This window comes from Heteronotia binoei, chromosome 19 (genome assembly GCF_032191835.1).
Source record: "Heteronotia binoei isolate CCM8104 ecotype False Entrance Well chromosome 19, APGP_CSIRO_Hbin_v1, whole genome shotgun sequence".
NCBI classification, from domain to species: domain Eukaryota; kingdom Metazoa; phylum Chordata; class Lepidosauria; order Squamata; family Gekkonidae; genus Heteronotia; species Heteronotia binoei.
In genome coordinates, this window is record NC_083241.1 from 25,695,848 (window position 1) to 25,719,301 (window position 23,454).

Here is a 23,454-nt window from a genome sequence, read left to right on the forward strand (position 1 = left end):
GAAGGAAGGAAGGAAGGAAGGAAGGAAGGAAGGAAGGAAGGAAGGAAGGAAGGAAGGAAGGAGGCGACTGGGATCAAGCAACCAACTACTGAAATATGATGGATAGACAGGCAACATTCATGGACACGTAGCGGAAGAGGTGAGGAAGAAAAGGAATGCCAAAAGCTTAGTGGAAGTTCGTGCAGCGAAAATGTCGCGTGATCAAGTTCTTTCGTTAATAGAAGATATGTCTTAATTAACAATGATCCATTAGCATGCAGCTATGAAAGGGGGGGGGGGTGTAAAGTGCCGCGTGAGAAAGTTCTGGCTGGATCCTGATAGTCAGTCGGAATATGAGTAAAAGCAGAAAAGCAAAAAATATGAACAATTACCAACTGCACCAAAAGAAGGATTAAAACCATCAAAAGAAAAGAAAAGAAAAAAGGACGAGGAGGTTGAAAATGCTGAACTAAAGGAAAAGAAAAAAAGATTCATTAATCGGAGGGAAGGAAAAAAACGATTTTAAAAAAACTAACCAGATGTTGGATCGCCAAATATTTTGTAATCTGGTGTAGTTGTAGAAGGCAAAATTTCTAAAAGAATTAAAGGAACAAGTAATCAGTGAAAAGTAACCGAAAGGAAAACCAAAAAAGATTTTCAAAGCCTGAGCAACTGAAAATCAAAAAATAAAGAACAATTGGGCACCCAAGAGGAAACGGAAAAAGACAACACTGGTTCAGTATTTTTGCTTGTAGACCCCAAACAACTGTGAAGGGTGGGCGGGGAATGGTCAACGGCCTCCACCACCCAAGGTCAAGCAGCTCAGTTTTTTGCGCCAATTTTGTTTTACAGGAGAGGAGGGAGGGGGCGTGCTCACTGCCATTAATGTGACATCCACACGGGAATGCGGCCCCGCAAACCAACTCATGCCGTGTTCTCGGGTTGGTGACTGGGACCAGAGCTTACCATGGCAGTCTCCAAGTTGGGCCGTGTTGCCATATTCCACATCTTGTTCATACCCTCCAGCGCTGTGGTTGTATGAAACAAACAAAGACAACCTGCAATTAACAGCATTAGTTGGGAAACAGATGGGTAATCGTCATCGGTCCAAACAATGGCAAAGTCATCCCTCCCCCCCACCCCTCACCCAATGAGTTTTGTTCCACGACTGGAAAAAGGAAAGCATACTTTGTACTCAAGAACATTTGACATAAAGAAAAAAGGAGTTGGGGCTTTGATTTTAACAACCTCGACTTGGGTCGTTAGCTACTGAGTACTTGCTCTTACTGATAATGATCTGTGCAAGTACAAGGAGGTTAAATTTATTGGTCACTCTCCTTGACGTGGCACTGAGATCTTCTTCGGAGGCTCTGCTTTTTTGTGTCTGAGGGGGTCTTCGAGGCACAGAGATCGTGAGACTAGCTTCCACAGGGGAGTGAGTTTTGCTCCATCTCTGCTGGCTTGTGACCTCCACTAAAGAGACATTTTGAGGGAGAGGTGTTCATGGATGGCTTCAATACCGTTGCTGCTGGGTTTATTTCAGCTGATTTCTACTAGAGGGATTTTTGTGTTCAGTGTGTTTTCGTTCTGCAATACTGTTGATTACTATGTTTTGTGGATCCAAAGCTGCCTTGCAGATCCGTACACGTTTCAGTTAAATAATCTAAGGCTCTTGTAGCTGCAATCCACTGGGAAGCTCTCCTGCACAAGCCCCTGAACACACAAGAGCAGGGGTGGCCAAACTTGCTTAATGTAAGAGCCACATAGAATAAATGCCAGATGTTTGAGAGCTGCAAGGGAGAGGGAGGAAATAGAGGGGGGGAGGTGGAAAAAAAGGGCAACTTTAAATGTATTCTCCAAGCTGACGGCTTGCTTGGCTTACAGGAGTGATTTAAAGAGAGAAATGCCTTCTCCAAGCTGGCCAATGGGGCAGTGGGGGATTTGAGAGCCACACAAAATGTCTGAAAGAGCCACATGTGGCTTCTGAGCCACAGTTTGGCCACCCCTGGACAAGAGCTTTTCAGTGCACAGCTTTGTTTTTGTAGGGCTCCCATTTGTTCCAGCAGGGATTTCTTGGGGGAACTTCCCACTTGATTGCACCCCAGGCGATCGAACAATGGAACTGGCTAACACATCGCTGGTAGTTTTGTTTCCATGTAGAGTGGGAAAGAGAGTGCAAACCAAAGCTGTAACCTACCAGCGGGGTGCATAAGCATCGCCTTTGCACTCTTAGGAGTCACAAACGGGTTGCGGGTGCCTCTCGGCTTCCATTAAAAAAAGAAGTCTGGGTTCTAACCCCTTAGCAGTGCTGACAGACTCGAAGATCAGCAGATCTTGGAGACGGGGCCGCCTGCCTAATGCTTTGCCCCTTTCCCAAGGCTAGCAGACAAATCTATTCATATAAATTATGCAAAACAAGTCTAGCTGTGCTAATTTGCTTTGTTTGCATATTTCAAAAAGGCAAAAAAAGGGCAGGGTTTTTTTTTAAAGTGCAGAATATACAGAGATTGTGCCGATTTTAAACTCCCCTGATGAAAACCTGGTCTGCAAAGCAGCATCCCTCTTGCGTTAAATTACCCCTTACTTGTACTCTTGCCATATAGAACATTCTGAAGTTCCTAAAGATGTTGGCTGTAATGCAGACATAGCATTCTGCAAACATGGGAGATTCAGGAGGCAGTCTGGTGTAGTGGTTAGCAGTGTTCCCTGTAAGCTGAATTAGTGTGAGCTAGCTCAGGTTTTTTCCCTCCACCTCACACATTTTTGTCTTAGCTCAGGAAAAATGGCCCCAGAGCAAGCTAATGTATGCAGTAGTTCACAGCTTTTAATGCCAGTAGCTCACAAAGTAGAATTTTTGCTCACAAGACTCCACAGCTTAGAGGGAGTATTGGTGGTTAAGGCTGTCTGACTCAGACCGAGGAGATCTGGCTTCAAATTCCCACTCAGTCTTGGGGCTTACTTGGGACAGTCATTCTATCTCAGTCCAACCTATGTCACTGGGTGGCAGCTCTGAGGATAAAACAGAGGACGGGAAACTACGTCTGCTGCCCCAAATGCCCAGGAGGAAGGGTGGGATTAAAAAGAAAAGCCTATCGATTTTCTGCTCTTTTCCAAGAAGAAGCTTTGTAGTTGGTGAGGATTTCCATGGAAGCACTGGCATGTCCCTACAAGAAAGGAACAGAAAAGCCTGATGCATTTGGGATTTGGATAAGACCAGGGCTTTTTTGTAGCAGGAACTCCTTTGCAGATTAGGCTGCACTCCTCTGGCGCAGCCAATCCTCCAGAGGCTTACAGTAGGCCCTGTACTAAGACCCTTGTAAGCTCTTAGAGGATTCGCTACATCCAGGGGGAGGGGGGGCGTGGCTTAGTATGCAAAGGAGTTCCTGCTAAAAAAAACCTCCTGACCTATCTGGATGCAATCCAGAGAATGAGAGGGGGTGCATAAATAAATTTGGCATCAATGGGCATAGTTAGTGAACCCAGCTCATCTTTAGGTTTTGCCCACTGGCTTTAGTCTACAAGCAAATGCCTGTTGGCCTGGTTAGAGGCACACTCAGCACAGGACAAGAATCTATTTGCAAGTCTCAGTTTGGTTTGAGTCCAGTAGCACCTTAGAGCAGAGGTCCCCAACCCCTGGTCCACAGACCGGGACTGGTCCAGGGCCTGTTAACAACCGGTCCGTGAGTTGTATAATTGTTTCATTATATATTACAATGTAGTAATAGTAGTAGTAGTAGTAATAATAATAACAATAAGAATAATAAGAAGAAGACAACGACACTGGATTTATATCCTGCCCTCCACTCCAAATTTCAGAGTCTCAGAGCGGCTCACAATCTCCTTTGCCTTCCTCTCCCACAACAGGCACCCTGTGAAGTGGATGGGGCTGGAGATGGCTCTCCCCACAAGCTGCCCTTTCAAGGACAACCTCTGCGAGAGCTATGGCTGACCCAAGGCCATTCCAGCAGCTGCAAGTGGAGGAGTGGGGAATCAAACCCAGATAAGAGTCTGCACACTTAACCAAACTAACAGGAATGAAGTGCACAATTGTATCATCCCCAAACCATCCCCCAGCCCCGATCCCTGGAAAAAATGTCTTCCACAAAACTGGTCCCTGCTGTCAAAAAGGTTGGGGCCTGCTGCCTTAGGGTGCAGAGGAGGGCAACCGAGATGATTAGGGGGTTGAAGCACCCTTCCTAAGAGGAGCGGCTGAATAGTTTGGGACTTCTCAGTTTAGCAAAGAGATGACAAAGGGGAGACGTGATAGAGGTTTATAACATTATGCACATGGTGGAAAGAGTTGAGGAAAGAGAGTTTTTTTCTCCCTCTCCCCAAACAGCAGAACTTGAGGGCATCCAATGCAACTGCTGGGCAGTAGGTGGAAGACTACTTTGCACAGAGAGTGATTAAAATGTGGGATTTGCTGGCAGAGAATGTCGTGGTGGCCACAGGAATGAACAGCTGTCAAAGGGGATTAGATAGATTCATGGAGGATAAGTCTGTCAGTGGCTACTAGCCATGGTGACTGAGGGGGGACCCCACAGGATTTCAGAAGCACTAAGCCTCTGAACCCCAGAGCCAGGAAGCAACATCAGGGGAAGGCCTCAACCTCTGTGCCTTGTTGGTTATCCAGAAGAACTGGCTGGCCACTGTGTGAGGCAGGAGGCTGGACTAGCTAGACCACTGGTCTGATCCAGAAGGGCCCTTCTGATGTTGGAGGGGGGGGGGTATAAGTTTCCAAGAGTCAACTCTTTGTCAGAGCCTTGTCTGCCCGGGACATTTTATCCCACCCTTCTTCCAAGGAGCTCAAGGCGGCTTACATAATTCTCCCCTCCTTTAAGGTAGGCTGGGCTGACAGCGGGTGAGTGTCACAGGCAGGTGAGGGTCTGAACCCAGGTTGGCCAGGCCCAGAATCTGCAGCATGCTCAGCCTGGCGAAGAAGGAAGAGGAGAAGAATTGGATTTATACCCCACCCTTCACGTGGAGTCTCAAGAGTGGCTTACAATCTCCTTCCATGCCTCTCCCCACAACAGACACCCTTGTGAGGTAGGTGGGGCTGAGAGAGCTCTTAGAAACTGTGAATGACCCAAGGTCACCCAGCGGGCTTCAGGAGGAGGAGGAGGGGAGGGGAATCAAACCTGTTCTCCCAGATTAGAGTCTGCTGCTCTGAACCACTATACCGAACTGGCTCCACATAGCTGTTAATTGCTACACCAAATGTAACAAGTGGGTTATGTTTTGTGATGTGTGTCAGCCTAGTCAGTATGTGACTTAAGTACCCACACATTTCTCATGGCATGAGTCTTCGTGAGCAAGTCTTCCAAGTGCCACGGGAGATTTTGTGGTTTTAACTGCAACTGATAGAATCGGGTTTCCCTGTGAGTTTCTACCAATGACTGCCGATACAGGAAATGGAGAACCTTGGCCATTTAGGCATCCTCTCTGGGTGAGCTTGACCTATCCAGGCACAATGGCAGCCCTAATACATGTAGGCAACAGGGGTGAGAACATTGTTTCTTGAACCAGAAGCTGTACACCTGCACTTGTATATAAAGCATTTAACCCAGCGACCCAGGGAACCACTCAAGATTTTGAACACCAGTACTTACAACATGCTCGATTTCACCTTTCCACATGTCCCATGACTCAGCCAGCCACAGTAGGGGTCTCGAGAGGCAATGCAAGACCTGTCGAGTGAGACCAAAAAGGGAGGGTGGAGGAAATGAAATCGTTTGTCAGCCCCGGGACTCCCTTCTGCGGTCTCGCTTGCGAGGAAGGCGGCTTACTTTTTACACGACCCGTGACGCTCACAACGGCTGAGGGGGATTCGCGCGATGCAGCTGGAAAAGGCGACAAACAAAGCGTGGTGGTCTTTGTCCAGCTGGAGGGAAATGACCCTCTGGTCGTCCTCGCTGTCTCCATGGCACCTGTGCAGGAAGAACAAAACAACTGTTTTCCTCCAGATGTTTAGGAAAACCGATATTTATTTAGTTAGGTATTTATACCTCGCTTTTCTCCTCAACAGAAGACTAAAGCAGCTTACAACGCAGGTCAGAATCAGTGCTCCCTCTAAGCTGAGTTATTGTGAGCTGTCTGTCTCATTTTAGGCTCCGGGGGAAGGACAAGTCCATCACTGGTCATTCTGACCCAAGGAAACCTCCATCTTTAGATGAAGTAAACGTCTGAAATTCATTGCTAGGAGGCAGTATCAGGCCTTGGCTTCTATGTCCTGTTTGCTGGCAGTCCAAGGCAACTGGTGAAACGGGGCATAGGATAAGATGGGCCACTGGTCTGATTCAGCAAAGCTCTCCTTATGTTCTAGGCCAGGGGCGTTGAACTCATTTGTTATGAGGGGCAGATCTGACATAAATGAGACCTTGTTGGGCTGAGCTAGGCCAGGCCGGGCCATGTGTGAACCTATTTAAGATTAGGTAACAGAGATATAAACTTTATAAAGAACACACACACACACACACACACACACACACACACACATATATATATATATATATATATATATATATATATATATATATATATATATATATATATATATATATATATATATATATATAAACAAACTTAAAGTGTTAGTACTCATTGGTTTTAAAGATGCTTTATTTGTATTTCCCCCATGGGGTCCAGGGAACTGGGCAAAGGAAGCGCTGGTTCTTTCCTTCCTTCCCCAGGGGACTTGGGGGGGGGGAGCCTCAGCCAATAGAAGGAAGAGGCTTGGGTCAGTAGCTCTGCTGTGCAATTGAGCCTGGAAAAATAAGCTATTCCTCCCCCCTTTCTCCCCAAGGGAGGAGCCTCAGCCAATGGAGAAAATAGAGACTTTGCTCTGTAGCTCCTGTGCAACTGAGCAAGTCTTGCAAAGTGAGCTGTTATGCAGAAAGAAGCAAGAGAGAGGGAGAAGGAAGCAGATGGCAGTCAGTTGCTCGGGGGGCTGCTAGGAGCCCTCTGGGGGCCTGATTCAGCCCCCAAACTGCATGTTTGACGCCCCTGTTCTAGGCTGAAAGTACAAGATGGAAGATCTGGCTAAAACAGAGTCACCCAGCATTTCCCTAGTAATTATGCCCTCTGATGATTATTAATGACTTCCCCGGTTTCTTTACAGTATGGTCATTTATATCTCTGAAGAGCAAAAGCTAATATACTCGCACAGTAACAAGGGGGCATCATTGCCTTTGTGACGATGTGTGCCACTGTGGTGCTTGAATGGGACCATGATCTACAGACGCCAGTGGGGACACAAAACCATTTCAGATTATTCCCAAGTGCATTCCGATACAGATCAGGAAGCCTTGCCAAGCCAGGTGTCAAAGGGAAGAAAATGAGTCAGACGAAACAAGACGTCATAAAAATGTCTCAGAGCAGTTCTCGTTAAATAATACCTACTTTGCATGATTGTAAGCATCAATCTCTTCCAGTAAGACGCTGTCATTCAAAGAGAAAGGCCTGGTCTTTGCCAAGATTTTAAGCACCACTCCAGCTTCAGAGCCAACAAATATGACTGTGTAGTTTTGGTATGGGCCGGCGGAGCGGTCCACAGCGATCGCCGTCAGCCGATACCTGCAGAGACAAAAATATTTTTAGTAGCACCCCACATATCTCCCAGATTGTCCATTCCAGGGGTGTGAAACTCATTTGTTCTGAGGGCTGGATCTGACATAAAGGAGAACTTGTTGGGCCAGGCCAGGGGTGTCATAAAGTGTAATGCCAGGTAGAAGAGATATAAACTTTATAAAGAGAAACACAATTAATGATTTTTTTTAACTTAAGATAAAACATGCTTAAAACGTTAGCATTCTTGTAATATTTTGTTTATTTAACAGTGTGTGGTAACTGACACCCTCTTACTCTGAATTAGTTCATCAGAAACTAGAAATAGTGTCTTCCGTAACAATTTTTAGTATGCTGTTCAGGTGTGTATCCTTAAATCGCAAATCTGCTTTTGATTTATTGCCATTCATACAGAAATCTAATGGTTGATGCTTTGATCCTAAGACCCAGAGGAAAACATGAAATGGCTGGGTATTGTACAAAAGTTGTTTCATGTGCTGGTCAAGAACATGTGAAGGCACCATGACACAGACTGAGGGCTGTGTGTCTATCTTGAGAAGCCTCAACCAATGGAAAAAATAGAGGCTTTGTAGCTCCAGTGTGATTGATCAAGCCTGACAAAGCAAGCTGTGATGCAGAAAGAAAGCAAGAGAGAGGAGAAAGGAAGCAGATCTGCTTGTGGGCGTGATAGAAGGCCTCTTGGGGCATGATCTGGCATCCGAGCTGCATGTTTGATATCCCTGGTCTAAGCCATTATTTTTCTGAACCATTTTGGTTTTGTGAATGGAACTCTCCAAGATAAGAAGAAAAAAAAAGTGAGTTGGGCAACAGCAAATGCTAAACCAAGCACAGTCCTTCACATACCTTGCCCCCCCGCATGCCCACTGAAATGCCAAGAGAGCGGCACAGCAACTGGAGTCCAAAATGGTGGCCCTCAGTCACCTCAGCCTCATGAGTGATGTGCAAACCACTCTGCCTCTGACATCATCATGCCAAGAGCTCCCAATTCATTAATCCTCCCTTCTGCTTCTCCTTGGCAGGGGCTAGGAGCAGGAACCCTTAGCATATTAGGCCACACACACCCCTGATGTAGCCAATCCTCCTGGAGCTTACAGTAGGCCCTGTACTAAGAGCCCTATAAACTCTTGGAGGATTGGCTACATCAGGGGATGTGTGGCCTAATATGCAAAGGAGTTCCTGTTACCCCCCTAAAAAAAAATTCTGACTAGGAGAATCCACGTAGTCGAGCCGGACCTGGGATGCTCATCCTTACACAATGCTGTAGGTGAGATCTCAACTCCAGGCTACCACTTCTTTGGTGCTGTCTCCAGGTTTCTTGGAAAACGCCAATCAGCTAGGTGCGCCAAGCTGGTTAGCTCTCAAGGAACCAAGGAATAGCTCTTCTCGATCTGTCGCCCACTGGCTCTGCGAACTCAAACCTGGTCCAGTCTTGTGAACATGGGTGGGCTCTGGCCACGGATGAGCCCCCACCCCCAGGAGCAGCTGTGTCAGTTACAAGGCAACTTCAAGCACGCTTCTGGCTACAGCACACAAAGGCCCGGCTGCAGCTGGGAATCGCATTTCAGCACTGCAGGAGCTGCGCCTCGCGTCCCTGTTCAACGCCTCCCTTACCTGACCCTCGTCTTTGTAAACCAGGGCTCTTCGATGACGGACGGGACGGCGGAATCCATCAAAGGGTGGGATTTGATGAAAGAGAGGGTTTCATCTGGGAAATCAATGGAGGTTTTGTAAGCCTCTGCTAGGCCGTGTTTTGCACAGCAACCAGGTCTGAAAGGAAAGCAACATTTTTTTCCCGATTTTTTTTTAAAGTTAACGAGAAGGGAAAGATTTTCGAAAGAGCAAAGTGAACACTCATGATCCAAATTGGGGGGGGGGGACTGCAATTGGGAGCGTTCGTTCCCTCTACACATTACCTGGCCAAGTGCTCTCATTTGGCCCAGGCTGCATCATGTTTGAGGCAAATGAGAAGCCCTAGGACAGGAACAAGGGAAGTGGCAGAGTAGATGATTTGCAGAGGCAAGGCCCCAGGCTTAGCTCCTCCTCCAAGGTAAGGGCGGGATGGAGCTAGGGTTACCAATCCCCAGTTGAGTCTTTTGGAGTTCAGTGCCATTTTGAAATCTTACTGGAGATTTTCTGTCCCATTTGTCCCTTGGGAATTCTACGTGTAGTCTTTGGAAGCACTGAAAAAGAATTTTGTGGGTTTTGCAGCTTTTTGCAATTTGTCGATGCATCAGAAACACTTTTGATATTTTTCCTGAGCTTTTGGTTGAGATGTGTGGTTGGAGCCCCCGATGCTGGGAGAGGACTCGAAGCAGGAAGAATCGAGTCGACCTCCTGTTCATTGGGGCTCCTTTGAGGGAACTGTGAAACCTTTGGGGGAATTGTTATTGCGGTTTAGTCTTCTATTGAACGTATTTGTATGATTTTGTTTCAATACATTCTTAGTTATTTGGTCCCTATGACTTCGGTTGTGCTGTCTTCATCCCCAGCTGGGGCCAGGGGATCCCCTGGTTTGGAGGCCCCCTCTCCCCGCTTCAGGGTTATCAAAAGGGGGGGGGAGGGAACTGTCTGCTGGGCACTCCATTATTGTCTACAGAGAATGATTCTCATAGGGTATAATGGAGAATTGATATATGGAGAGAATTGATAGAAAGAATTGATATCTGGGGCTCTTGAGGAGCTGGGGTTTTTTTTTGAGGTAGAGGCACCAAATTTTCTACATAGCATCTGGTGCCTCTCCTCAAAACACCCCACCAAGTTTAAAGAAGACTGGACCAGGGGGCCCAATTCTATGAGCCCCCAAAGAACGTGCCCCTATCCTTCATTATTTCCAAATGGAGGGAAGACGTGTAAAAGGTGAAAGGCCTTTAAATGTGATGGCCAGAACTCCCTTTGGAGTTCAATCGTGCTTGTCACACCCTTGCTCCTGGCTCCACCCCCAAAGTACCAAGCTATTTCCTGAGTCTGACCTGGCAACCCTCGATGGAGCTGTGACTGAAGCCCTGCAGGACCACTGCTAGCCACACAGGGCTACCAGTGCTGCTATCTTAAGCAGTTACATTTAGGGATAGGCACGGCCTGGAGCACGGGCCTAATTTTTCCACAGACTGAGGCCCAGTTTGTGGTCCGAGAGCCCAGTCCGTGCCATCCCCCCAACGCGAACCTTCCACCACCCTCCCAGGAGGTTCATAAAGCCCACATTGGTGGCGCTTGCAAAAGCCACAAGGTGCATGAGTGAAAGCTGAGCAGCGACTTCATCCAACCGGAAGTGGTTGAAGTCGTTGCTCGCCTTCACTTGTGCACTACGGAGCTTTGCACAAAGGCCATTTAGATTTTAAATGATTTCTGTAGGGACCAAATGGGCATTGACCCATCTGTTAAACATGGAGGTTTATGGTCTGAGTGCCTGTAAGCCCCATGGACCTCAAACCTTTACGGTCTGCTTTTTTTCTGGACCGTGCCCATCCCTAGCTACATTCTTCTCAGCCCAGTGGGCATTACTCTGCTTAGCTTTCAAGGCAGCTCAGTATGTTGAAATGAATTTCAAGTTGGCTTGACTGTGCCTCTGTGGGTTATGACTTTTCACTTGAATATTTCGGGGCACCTGTGAAACTAACTTTTGTTATGTGCCAAATGATTGTCTCCTCGAGGTAAATACTACGTTTTTATATGCATTGTGAATGCAACTACCAGAGACACGATCTTGGCTCAGATCTCCTGATTATTTTTAAGGCTAAAAAGCAGGGGCTTTGGGGAGAGATGTAACCCGTTCCCCTGTATTGCATCAAACACATTATATACCAAAATTCTGTATTGTATCGAACTCCCATTCCTGCATCTTGGGGGAGCCAGTTGCTATGAAGACAGTGATGGGGGAGGAAAGATTAACCTCCTCTTTGCCCACAGTCCAATTTAAATTGATTTCCCCCCTCCCCGTTTGCTCTTTAATTGATAAAAAAATACTTAAGAAGAAGATGACATTGGATTTATATCCCGCCATCCACTCCAAGTCTCAGAGAAGCTCACAATCTCCTTTATCATCCTCCCCAACAACAGACACCCTGTGAGGTGGGTGGGGCTGAGAGGGCTCTCACAGCAGCTGCCCTTTCAAGGACAACTCTGCCAGAGCTATGGCTGACCCAAGGCCATTCCAGCAGCCGCAAGTGGAGGAATGGGGAATCAAACCTGGTTGTCCCAAATAAGAGTCTGCACACTTAACCACTACACCAAACTGGCTCTTTAGGAGATCCATATATCTCTCATGTCACACCCAGTTACATACTTACTGGCCGTCAGCCTAATGATGGTTCCTAATTCAGTCCTTCATTAAATCTTCATTGGTTTGTTTTCTAAACTGACTGGTTATCAAGAGTACAGATCAACTTTATTTGTTAGCTACTTTATTTCACATCAATCGAAAGATGTCTACTCAGATGTCTACTTATTAAAGATCTTGTCAAGCGGGCATAAAAAGAGCCTCGTGAATCATGTAAGATTCAAAAAACATTATAAGAAGGTGGGTATTATATAAATCAAGTAGAACACAAGAAGGAATCTGAAACACAGCTGTATGCTGACATATCATAACCAGATTGACTTAATGTAAAGCCATTAATATCCTTGGAGTTGAAGCTTTCATGACAGTTTTACTTTTCCAATCACTTAAAGAAGAAGAAGAACACTATTTTCACTTTCTCCATGCATAGCATTTTTTGTTTCTCAAATATCGAGCTTGACATGCCTCTTCTTGCAAATGACAAAAGGGAAACCAATTCCAATTATATTCAGGAAAGTATGTCCCAAAGAAGCCATGCCTAGCTGCGGTAGACGGATGGTCCATAGATCCTGGCCCTCTTTCTCCACTGGTGGACAGGTGCTCACAAGCTGAACCCCAAACTGAATTGCAATTTCCCTACCCCAAAGCCATAGTGAAAAGGTAGATGCAAAAGTGAAAATGCCAGACATTTATAAAAAAGCTACACAGTTGTCCCAATGACAAAAAGGCCAGATGGGCTTGTAAAACTCACAAGCATCTAACGGAAGAAAAAGGCTTCTTAGCGCTTCACACGAAGTCCACTAAATCCATGAAAGCACAGGTTACCAAGGCATAGGCAACCATGAAGGCATAGGCAACCAAGGTTCCCCATAGCCCCCTTGGCTTTGCATGCATAAGGTTCCTGGTTCAATCCTTTTCCTCTCCTGTTAAAAGATCTCAAATAACAGCTAGGAATGACCCTGTATGAGTCCCTGGGAAAGACACTGCCAGGCAAAGGAGACTATTCTGGGCTTGAAAAATTAAAAGATGCGATGCATTATAAGAAAGGTTCATGTCATTCATATTTCTGCAGCTCCCTTTGTAATACTCTAGTGCAGAGGTCTTCAACCTCTGGCTCAGGACTTTCAGGTGGATTCCACAGCATCACCTCTTCAATCTCAAACCTGCACAGGGCTGCCGTTTTGAGTTGCTGACTTTTGAAAGGACATGCTGCTATGGTACAGCCACAGAAAGGATGGGGGGCGGGACATGCTCCTTGCTTCTCTTGGCGTGCATGCTGAGTGAAGCAGCAGGACAGCAAGGTGAGATGGAAGAGGATTCCTTTTTAATACAGGAAGGTTCAAAAACTCTGGCTCCTCCTCTTCCTGTCACATGACAAACATCATATGCTTGCCATTCAGAGCTGCTGGGGATTAAAACATACACTCCAGGTTTCAGAAAGTTGAAGGCCGCTGCCCTGGTGGGCTTGTTCTACAGCTGCAAAATGCCCAGCTGGGCAGAAGGCATGACTCAGTGGCCAAGTGTCAACACAGAAGATCCTAGGTTCAATCCCTGGCATCTGCAGTTGGAAGGACCAGGCAGCAGGTGATGGGAAAGGCCTCCACCTGAAACCTTGGACAGCCACTGCCCGTTGGTTTCATGTGTTCACCTGAACGGGCGAAACATAAACATACTGAGAACTATTCCTCAGGTTCACTTAAAAATAATCAGGGCAGGTCAAACTTGTAAAGGCCTTAATCAAACTCCTGACTTGCCAATGAAGGCCTTAAGCAGGGCTTCTTTTGTAGCAGGAACTCCTTTGCATATTAGGCCGCATATCCCTGAAGTAGCCAATCCTCCAAGAGCTTACAGGAGACCCTGTGCCAAAAGCCCTGTAAACTCCAGGAGGATTGGCTACATCAGAGGGTGTGGCCTAATACGCAAAGGAGTTCCTGCTACAAAAAGAGTCCTGGCTTTAAGCCATCTCGCGGTGCTTCTACTCAGCCCTTTCTCATCGCAAGCACACTGCCTCAGAGGAGACCCACAACTGTACTCCTGACAAACAATTCCGTTGACCCATCTGCTGTATTGCAAGCCACAGTGGGGGAAAGGGGAGGTGTCTTTTGCATTCAAAAAGCAGTCAACAAGTCAGGGCACGCATCTAAAAGCCACGGCACCTACAGGGCCCCATTTCGATTGTCAATCTGTTATTTTTACCTTGGTCTTGGTACTTTTTCTTCAGGTACAGCTGTCCAAACAGAATCAGGGGTTTTTTGTTCTTTAAACCTTCCTTTGAATACTTTTTCAATGTCCTCCATGCTGAAAGCGCACACCGCGGAGCCTGGGATACTGCAAAAGACAACAGAGAGGGGGGGGAAAGCCCACCATTGCAAAAGTCCAGGTGAGCAAAGCCGCATTGGGCTTGGCAGCTGCACATCAGGAAACTCCTTTTGGAGGTACTCCGCTCGCCTCTCACCTGTTCAGCTGCGTGGTGAAGACGCCGACAACCGTGGGGACTCCGTTGATGTCTATGATGTCCGTGATGGACTGCAGCACATCGAAGTAGAAGAACGAATCTCCCGGCACAGAGCAGTTGAGGCGAGCCTTCAGGAACGAAGTCCAGTGCTTCTCCAGCACTCGCTGCGAGCCCCCCATGTCGTTTTTGCATATGCGGGCCACGCGGGAATAAACTGCCTGCAGCGGGGGGGAAAGAAAAGTCCATGGAGTAAGCCATCATTGTGGGTGTTTTCTGGCTTTTCAGTACCGACAACGACTTTGCAAATATGGAAACAGCAGATCTGTAAAGGAATCGGGATGACAAAAGCTGCTTTGATCAACAACGAGTGGTTCGTGGGCCAAATCCAGCCCTCTGAACAAGGCTGTCTGGCTTGGCCCAAATCCGAAGGTAAAAGACGTTGAGCAGCAGGCTGCTGTGTGGTCATGGGGACTTTGAGAACAGGCTGTTTGAAGGGGGCGGGGTCTTGGTTCGTCCCTTCTCCATTCTCTTGACAAAGTGGCTCTCCCTGCAAACTAGTTGCTGACCAGGGATTTAGAGGCAGGCGCTCAGCTTGGTGTTTTGCCTGCCTTTGTTCCCACGACTTAGCAGAGACAGACTGACAGCTCAACAAGGAGTTTTCTTTCGTAGTAGGAAAAGACTAATTTCTAAACTGAAGGCTTGTAGGGTGAATCGGCCTCTCAGATGCTATCGCATTTTATAATCTGTTTACTGATGGACGGGAAAAGATGTGGGTTTTTTTGAAAAAAATATATACCTGTCATTCGCTCTGAGTCGCAGCGGGAAAGGAGGACTATTAACAAAAAACAGCCAACCCGCCCTTACGCTCGGACCCACATAGCTGAATTCTAGCTGTAGCAGTCAAAAGGCATTCTGCACATGCTTAAGGAATATGTTATGGCAGGGGTGGCCAAACTATGGCTAGGGAGTCACCTGTGGCTCTTTCACACATATTGTGTGGATCTCAAAGCCCCATCATCCCACTGGCCAGCTTGGAGAAGGCATTTCTCTCTTTAAATCACTTCTCCAAGCCAAGCCAGCATTTAAAGAATGCATTTAAAGTTAAAATTGCTTTCTTTTCATATCTCCTGTCCCCTCTCTCCACCCCATCTCTCTCTCTCTTTCTTTCTTGCTTTCTTTCTCTCTCTCTCTCTCTCTTTCCCTTCCTTCATTCCTACAGCTCTTCAAACATCTGATGTTCATGCCTTGTGGCTCTTACGTTAGGCAAATTTGGCCACTCCTGTGTTCTGGCATCAAAACCAGGTTTCAACTAAATATGTGGCAGCCTCACGTGTGACAGCCTGATCTGTGACAGCCTGATCTGTAATGCTTGCTTGCAATAGTCTGACCATGTGGAGCAGCACTTCCCTTTGGGGTCACTGAGCCAGCAATGCGGCTCAACAATCTGCAATGGACGCATAGAGGTGTTTTAGATTGTCGGTAGTGGAAGTAAATGGGCACCATAAATGGGCACCTGGAAGTAAATGGGCACTGTGGTGTGGAATACACTAACCAGGGGTAGACATTCCCTTGACTGCCCATTTTGGTTCTTGGACTGAACACCCAGCCTGATGAAGCGGTTGGGGCGGTGACAGCTCAAAAACTACTTAGTGATATTTTGAAGGCTCCTAATAAAAAAATATTACACTACGCTACTGCAATCCTCAACACAGTTATGCTCCTCTAATCCCACTGGCATCTGTGGACTTGGAACAGTGCAATTCTGTTTAGGGTAGCATAGCAGAGTAAATGTGCCATACATGGCTACCTGTGATATTTGAAGGGGAAAGAAAAACCGCATTCCACCAGCTCCCCAAGCAATTAGAAGTATGAAAGTACCAGCTCGATTATTTGTTTTTTTAACTGGTCCTTGTAGAAAGGAAACAAGGCACAGCATTCCATAACAAGCATATTTGATTCCTCTGAAAACCATCTCGAGACTTTGTAGCTTATCATAACAAACAGCTGTATTTACTCTTACCTTGCCTAAATTATTATGCTCCACCGCAATCTCTCGGAAGAAGAAATACACAAAATTCCCATATTCGATGGCGTGGAGGAAGTGGGGCTCTGGAACGTGGATGAAAAAAGGGGGTTAAAAGTATTCCTCATGGAAAGTAAAGCATTACAGTGCTACACACAGCCTTCACAGACCAGTGCTAAAGAAAGAAAAGAGATGTGTTGCTCATGTAACAGGCTTCCCTAAGAGGAACTAAGAGGAAGAAAATTCTCTCTGAATCAGAGTCTCAGAGTGGCTTACAATCTTCTTTTTTCTTCTTCCCCCACAACAGACACCTGTGGGGTGGATGGGGCTGAGAGAGCTCTCCCAGAAGCTGCCCTTTCAAGGATAACTCCTGCGAGAGCTATGGCTGACCCAAGTCCATTCCAGAAGCTGCAAGTGGAGGAGTGGGGAATCAAACCCGGTTCTCCCAGATAAGATGCCTGCCTCTGTGTCACAACCCTGGTGTTGCTTGGAGGGGCCGACTGTATAGAGTTTCTGAGATCTGATGAGATCTTGCAGTCTTGTGAGCAACTGGCATTAAAGTCATGAGCTACTGCATAAATTAGTGTGCTCTGGGGTCATCCTTCCTGAGCTGAGACAAAAATCTGTGAGCTGGAAGCTAAAAAATCCGTGAGCCAGCTCACGCTAACTCAGCTTGGAGGGAACACTGACAGTGGAGCAAATCCCACCCATCCCCAATTCTTTCCAGAGATGGAACAGGAAAACGTTGCAGTTTAACAATTGTGACCCAGTGAAGACCAATTTTGCACATATTTCTTTCCCTCCAGAGCAGGGGTGTCAAACATGCGGCCCAGGAGCCAAATCAGGCCCTCAGAGGGCTCCTAGAAGGCCCCGGAGCAACTGGCTGTCATCTATTTCCTTCTCCCTCTCCCTTGCTTCCTTCTGCATCACAGCTTGCTTTGCCAGGCTTGCTTAATTGAATAAGAGCTACAGAGCTAAGCTTCTGTTTCCTCCATCGGCTGAGGCTCCTCCCATCAGAAGGGGGAAGGGAAAGCTTGCTTTGCCAGGCTCTCTCAATCACACAGCAGAGATACTGAGCCAAGCCTCTCTTCCTTCTATTGGCCGAGGCTCCCCCCTCTCCCAGTCCCTTGGGGATGGAAGGAAACAGCCAGCGCTTCCTTTGCCCAGTTCCCTGGATCCCATGGGAGAGATACAAAGAAAGTAATTTTAAGACCAACAAGTGCTAATGTTTTAAGCATGTTGTTTTTTGTCTTTTTTTGAACTTTAATTATGTTTGTCTGTATCTTTTATAAAATTTATATCTCTGCTACTGAATCTTAAATAGGTACTCACGTGGCCTGGCCTGACAAGGTCTCATTTATGTCAGATCCGGCCCTCATAACAAAGGGGAAAAATAAACCCTAGATCAGCAGAAGCCAACAACGATTTGCTAAAAGAGTGGCATCAAAAGCACTCTGTACTGTGGGTCAGGGCTGTCCCGTGTGAATCTCACAGGGTCCCACTCCGGCTGTGTGTATCCTTCGGCTGCAGGTGTTCATGCCTCAACTGTGGCGCTTACAAACAGGCTACTGTTGGGGCGCTCCATTCTGATCTGTTGGCTACGGCTGCCAAAAGTCTTTGTTGTGGGTTTTGCACAGACTCAAGCGCGCACTCCACAACTCAAAGCACTTTAGGACGTCCAGCTACATATGAAGTCAAGCTTAAAACGAATGCGTAGGCTTTAATGTCGGCTAATGGGGTGTAAAAAAAAGCCTCTGGGGAACTGTCTTAACAGTTCAGGTCTTTGTGACTCCAGCTTCATTCATTAATCTGTTTGATCGGGGGAGGTGGGAAAAGTTTTCAGTCCAAGGCCAAATGGAAAGCTGAAAAATGGGTTCCAGGCTTTTGGACTCTGCATGACACTTGAGGCATGCTACAATGTTTGCACACAAACAGTGTGGCTGAGATAGGTCGGACCCCCCCCCACCCCCGATGAACTAGATGAGGGGGGGGGGAATGCAGAAGTGTTTTTTTAAAAAAATATTCTTGCATAAGAGAAGAAACCTGAAGATTTCTACCAAATTTCAATATAAAAATGGTAAAGAACTGTGTATTGCGTTGCTACAAGGGACAAGATACAGAAAGGGCTTTTTTAGTGGTGGCACCTCATCTGTGGAAGACACTTCCTTTTGAGGGCTTGCCTGCTGCCTGCACTATTTTCTTTTAGGAACCAGGTAAAACAATTTGTTTACCCAGGCTGTTAATTAACTGATTATTAAAAAAAAATTATAGTCTGCTTTTAGCCTGAGAAATGTTTAAGACCCATTTCAAGCTGTTTCCACATTTCGTGTTCTTTTGCCCGCTGGTCATGATTCTGAATGCTGTTTTTAATAACTTTTATGCTCTTTTTATGATGTTTTATTATGTAAGTGGCCTCGGACGGGTTCTCTGAAGAGGCATAGGATTTTTCCAAATAAAACATTTATCTGGTTAGCTACCCCCCTCCAGAAGAGGCTGTTTGCCTTCTCTGTATGCTTCACTGTTCTAGTTTCATTTTTGTCGACACATTCAGAACAGAGACTCACAAAGTAATGCAGAAGCATTCCAGTGTATGTATGTGTGTGTGGTGAGCAATTCTTACACCTGGCTAAAATTGGCACATGAGGCAAGCATGACTTCAGTCTTATGCCATTTGGGGGGGGAAATGTGCCTCAGCTATCTGTCATTTGGGAAACAGTGAGCTAAGCTTTTAGAAAAATCTACTCAGCAGCAAAAGAAATTGAACAGAAAATAACAGAAATCTGAAACAATGGTATCAATACTCGGCCCCAGCCAACAGCATACATCCCTGCACATACATACATTCTTCAGTTAAAAGCACCACAACATAACTGTGAAATGATGATAATGACAACAACAGCACACTTTTAAAGTACCTTTTATCCACTTGGAATCATATTTTATCGTTCTTAGTGCTGACCCGTCCCCCATACTTCGGTAAATGACAGCATCACTTGCCAGGAAATCTGCGACAGTTGCTGAATACAGTTTGCCATCTATAACAAGAGTCATGATGGGATATTAACTATCAACATAACCCATGAGTTTAGCTAATCCCATACTAGTTCTGCTCTGTGATACCCTCTCCCCAGTACAGGAACGGCCAATGCATGTATCCCTGGGAGACAACTATGGTCTCCAGACACCAGCCTGAGGACAGGAGCAACCCAGCCTTCTCATCTGTGATCAGGTTCTGGGGGTCTTAGGAGGAAGAGTAGTTTAAGACTTGTGTGGGAAACTGATAGATTTAGAAGTGGTCCTTTCCCTTTCCTGCACGAGAAAGTAATTTAACAACACTCTAACAAGACAAACATGGACACCTCAGCACATGAAGTGGCCTTCTACCAAGTCAGACCATTGGTCATTCAAGGGCAACATTCAGCAGGCCTTTTTTGTAGAAAAAGCCCAGCAGGAACTCATTTGCATATTAAGCCACACACCCCTGATGTCACCATTGTTTCACAAAAAACCCCATTGTTTCTACAAAAAAGAATCCTGAGTTCAATCTATACAGGAAAAAAATGAAATCTAGATGGAGAATTGCAAATTGAAAGCAGGGGATGAGGAGTTTTAAATGTTTCCTATCTTTCATTACATCTTTGGATTGTCAGTGGCAAAAACAATTATTTTTGGACTCAGCACAGATGTGGAGGGAGGGGATCATAGTTGGCAACCTAAAGTCTAATCCCTAAAAATGTGCTTTAAATGAAATGTTTCTATGTAGAGGCACATTGGCGCCATATAGTTTCCCCAAACTTCTTTCAACATTCTCCCTTACTACATTTTTCACCGTTAGGATTTATTACCCAAAATGTTCTTACCAGCAAAGAGGGCAACATTGGTTTGCCTGGCATCGAACGGGCATCTTGCCAAGCCACTAATTTCTTCGCCATCGTACTCCAATGTATTCAACTAAGGAAGGAAACAAAATACATTGTTTGTAGGTGCCACTTCGAGCTCCATAAGCCAGCATGATGCGGGGTGGGGTGCAACCAGGACTTTTTTGGTAGAAAAGACCTAGCATGGAGTCATTTGCATATTAGGCCACACCCCCTGATGTTTCACACAGGGCTTTTTGTAGAAAAGGTCCAGCAGGAACTCATTTGCATATTACACCACACCCCCTGATGCCAAGCCAGCCAGAGCTGCGTTCCTGCTAAAAAAAAAAAAAGCCCAGGGTGCAGCACTGTTCGACATACACCATCATTCAGTGTGATGACTTTGGTCAGCCTTAAATCCAAGGTGGAATTCTAGCAGGAGCTCCTTTGCATATTAGGCCACACCCCCTGATGTAGGCAAGAACTTACAAGGGTCTTTTTTTGTAAGCTCTTGGAGGATTGGATACATCAGGGGGTGTGGCCTAATATGCAAAGGAGCTCCTGCTAGAATTCTACCCCTGCTTAAATCTAATCTTCCAGAATGTTCAGGATAAGAACTCTTCTGCAAGGAGTTGTGCACACAGGCAGAACTTCACCTCTGTCATGGGGAGAGGTTCTACAAACTTCATGACAATTGGTGTTGGACAGCAACTCTCTAGGGTCCCAAATCGAGCTGGAGGAACAACCAGTGCATGAACACCTTCAGCGGCAGCTGAAGGCGGTGGGGGACCATAAAACTTTCAGCAGCGTCATGGCTCCAAATAGGGAGCGGGTCATTCCTCAGGAGATACTGATGTCCACAACGACCGTGAAGCTACTACACTGCTGGTCCATCTATGTTAGGTTAGTCTATTCCAGGGGTGGCCAACGGTAGCTCTCCAGATGTTTTTTGCCTACAACTCCCATCAGCCCCAGCCATTGGCCATGCTGGCTGGGGCTGATGGGAGTTGTAGGCAAAAAAAATCTGGAGAGCTACCGTAGGCCACCCCTGGTCTACTCAGATTGGCCATGGCTCTCCAGGGTCTCAAGCGGAGGGACTTTCACATCACTTACTGCCTGGTCCTTTCAACTGGAGGTGCTGGGGATTGAACTTGGGACCTTCTGCATGCAAAGCAGGGGTTCTTTCACTGAGCCTCAGCCCCTCCCCTACCATTACTGCCCACGAGAGAGGTCTTTTGAGGTTCAGGGCAGGGTTTGGATGCTGCGTGGGAAAGAGAACAGAGATGTGGCAAGACTGGGTTACCACCTGCCCTTTGGCTTTCAGTTTAACTCTGTAAAATTCCAGCAGAGTGCACGCAACATGGAGTGTAGGGCTAAGGGGTCCCCTGATGTTCATTTGGTAGTGCAACGGCATCACAGAACATGGTTGATACTACATCTGTGAGCAAGAGACCGTCGATTCAGACCCCTATCTCTGTTTCTATCGAAAGATGCATCTGTTCTATTCCAGCCTCAATTCATTTCCAGGCTCAGTGTTCATATTGGAGATGCTTGCAGCACTGAAGGCCGTTTGCACATCAGGGGGTTGGCTTGTTAAAAATCGTATTCAACATACTGATTCGCTTGCCTTTCTCCTGACAAGTCAGGGCCCAAGGCAGGTAGCCACCTGTAAGCTTTGCCGAACCGACGTCCTTACCCTATAGTAACGGCACATGGGGTTAAAAGCATTTGTTCCGCAGACAAACACCATCTCGTCATTCCTGGGAACAAAGACTTTAATAAAATTATGGCATTCGTCCTAAAAAAAGAAGAACAGAGGTGATGTATTATATGTCCATCCACTTTCCACTCCACCAAGGTGGTTCAAAATGTTTTTGCTTGCAAAACCCAGACACGACTCACTTTGTGTTTGCCCTTCATGGCGCAGTTCTCTCTGTCTTGCTGCTTCGATCGCCATGTTAATTTCTGTTCCAATGAAACAAGGACACTGCTCAGTCTTTAACCTGAAAAGCCTTTGCTCCTGAAATCCAAGTGTGTTCCCCCTACTCTTGTTTACCTTGCTTGGAACAACTTCTCCCTTTGGAAGTTCATTCAAGTTTACAGTGTAAACTTGATCCCTGCAGGAGAAAGAAGGGAATAAGAGGGGAGGGAAAAAAAATCAACAACTGGTACCACCCTCTTTGCATCAACCAACATGGTGCTACCATTGCTCCCAGAGACAGTTTGGTGTAGAGAGCCAGTTTGGTGTAGCGGTGAAGTGCATGGACTCTCATCTGGAAGAACCGGGTTTGATTCCCCACTCCTCCACTTGCACCTGCTGGAATGGCCTTGGGTCAGCCATAGCTCTGGCAGAGGTTGTCCTTGAAAGGGCGGCTTCTGTGATAGATCTCTCAGCCCCACCCACCTCACAGGGTGTTTGTTTTGGGGGAGGAAGGAAAAGGTGATTGTGGGCTGCTCTGAGACTCTAATTCAGAGTGGAGGGCGGGATATAAATCCAATGTCATCATCTTCTTCTTCTTCTAACTCCTGCTCACATCAATGGAGATTGGGGCCCAGGCATTGCTGGAGGGCAATGCACTAAGCTGCTTTGTGCCTGTCCTGGGTGAAAGAACTTCCTGGGAACCCCTTCTAGGCCATCTTGGGAAAGAATAAGAACATGCTGCCGAGCCACAACCAAGCCAAGCCAGGGTGACCCTGTCCACAGGAGTTTCTAGGCAAGAGACAGGCAGAAGTGGTTTGCCATTGCTTCCCTCTGCATGGAAAATCCAATCTTCTTTGCTCTCGTCCAAACACTGACCATGGCTGACCCTACTTAATATCCAGCCTCTGATCAGCTCAGGCTAAGTGGAACTCTTCAAGCTGCTCTTATGGACTGAACTGCACTGGCTCCCTGTTGTGGACCGAATCCGTTTTAAGGTGCTGGTATTGACCTTCAAAGCCCTATATGGCCTAGGACCTATCCGCGGGACCGCCTTGCCTCACATGTTCCCCCATGTTCGATCAAGTTCCCAAAATCTTCTGGTTGTCCCTGGTCTAAAAGAGGCTAGGCTAAATTCCACCAGAGCCTTCTCGGTGGCAGCCCCAATAATCTGGAACACCCTCCCAGAAGCCATCAGGGACCTGCGAGACTTATCGCAGTTCTGCAGGGCCTGCAAGATTGAATTGTTCTGGATGGCATCTGACATCTGAATAGGAGAGTGTTGCCACCCCACCTGGCCCTTTGTGTTAATACCAACTGCCTAGGATTCGATGTCTTTGGAGAGAGGAAGATATTATATGA

General features: G+C 46.6%; 1 protein-coding gene across 8 annotated transcripts in view; it reads right to left on the bottom strand.

Moving 5' to 3' along the window:
• Window positions 1-23,454, bottom strand: part of SEMA6D (semaphorin 6D) — a 43,056-nt gene that overhangs the window by 17,473 nt on the left and 2,129 nt on the right. For 2 of the 8 annotated variants that reach the window (XM_060260391.1, XM_060260386.1), the window contains exons 3-16: window positions 22,231-22,291; window positions 22,077-22,139; window positions 21,871-21,972; window positions 20,178-20,268; window positions 19,233-19,352; window positions 16,315-16,403; window positions 14,295-14,512; window positions 14,036-14,167; window positions 9,175-9,330; window positions 7,378-7,551; window positions 5,766-5,906; window positions 5,589-5,666; window positions 946-1,007; window positions 516-572 (exon numbers count right to left, since the gene is read on the bottom strand). In XM_060260391.1, coding sequence (XP_060116374.1) covers window positions 516-572; window positions 946-1,007; window positions 5,589-5,666; window positions 5,766-5,906; window positions 7,378-7,551; window positions 9,175-9,330; window positions 14,036-14,167; window positions 14,295-14,512; window positions 16,315-16,403; window positions 19,233-19,352; window positions 20,178-20,268; window positions 21,871-21,972; window positions 22,077-22,139; window positions 22,231-22,291 — 1,544 coding nt within the window. Of the gene's footprint in view, window positions 1-515; window positions 573-945; window positions 1,038-5,588; window positions 5,667-5,765; window positions 5,907-7,377; window positions 7,552-9,174; window positions 9,331-14,035; window positions 14,168-14,294; window positions 14,513-16,314; window positions 16,404-19,232; window positions 19,353-20,177; window positions 20,269-21,870; window positions 21,973-22,076; window positions 22,140-22,230; window positions 22,292-23,454 lie in introns of all 8 variants that reach the window. The other 6 variants (XM_060260389.1, XM_060260385.1, XM_060260393.1 and 3 more) reach the window with 3 other exon arrangements.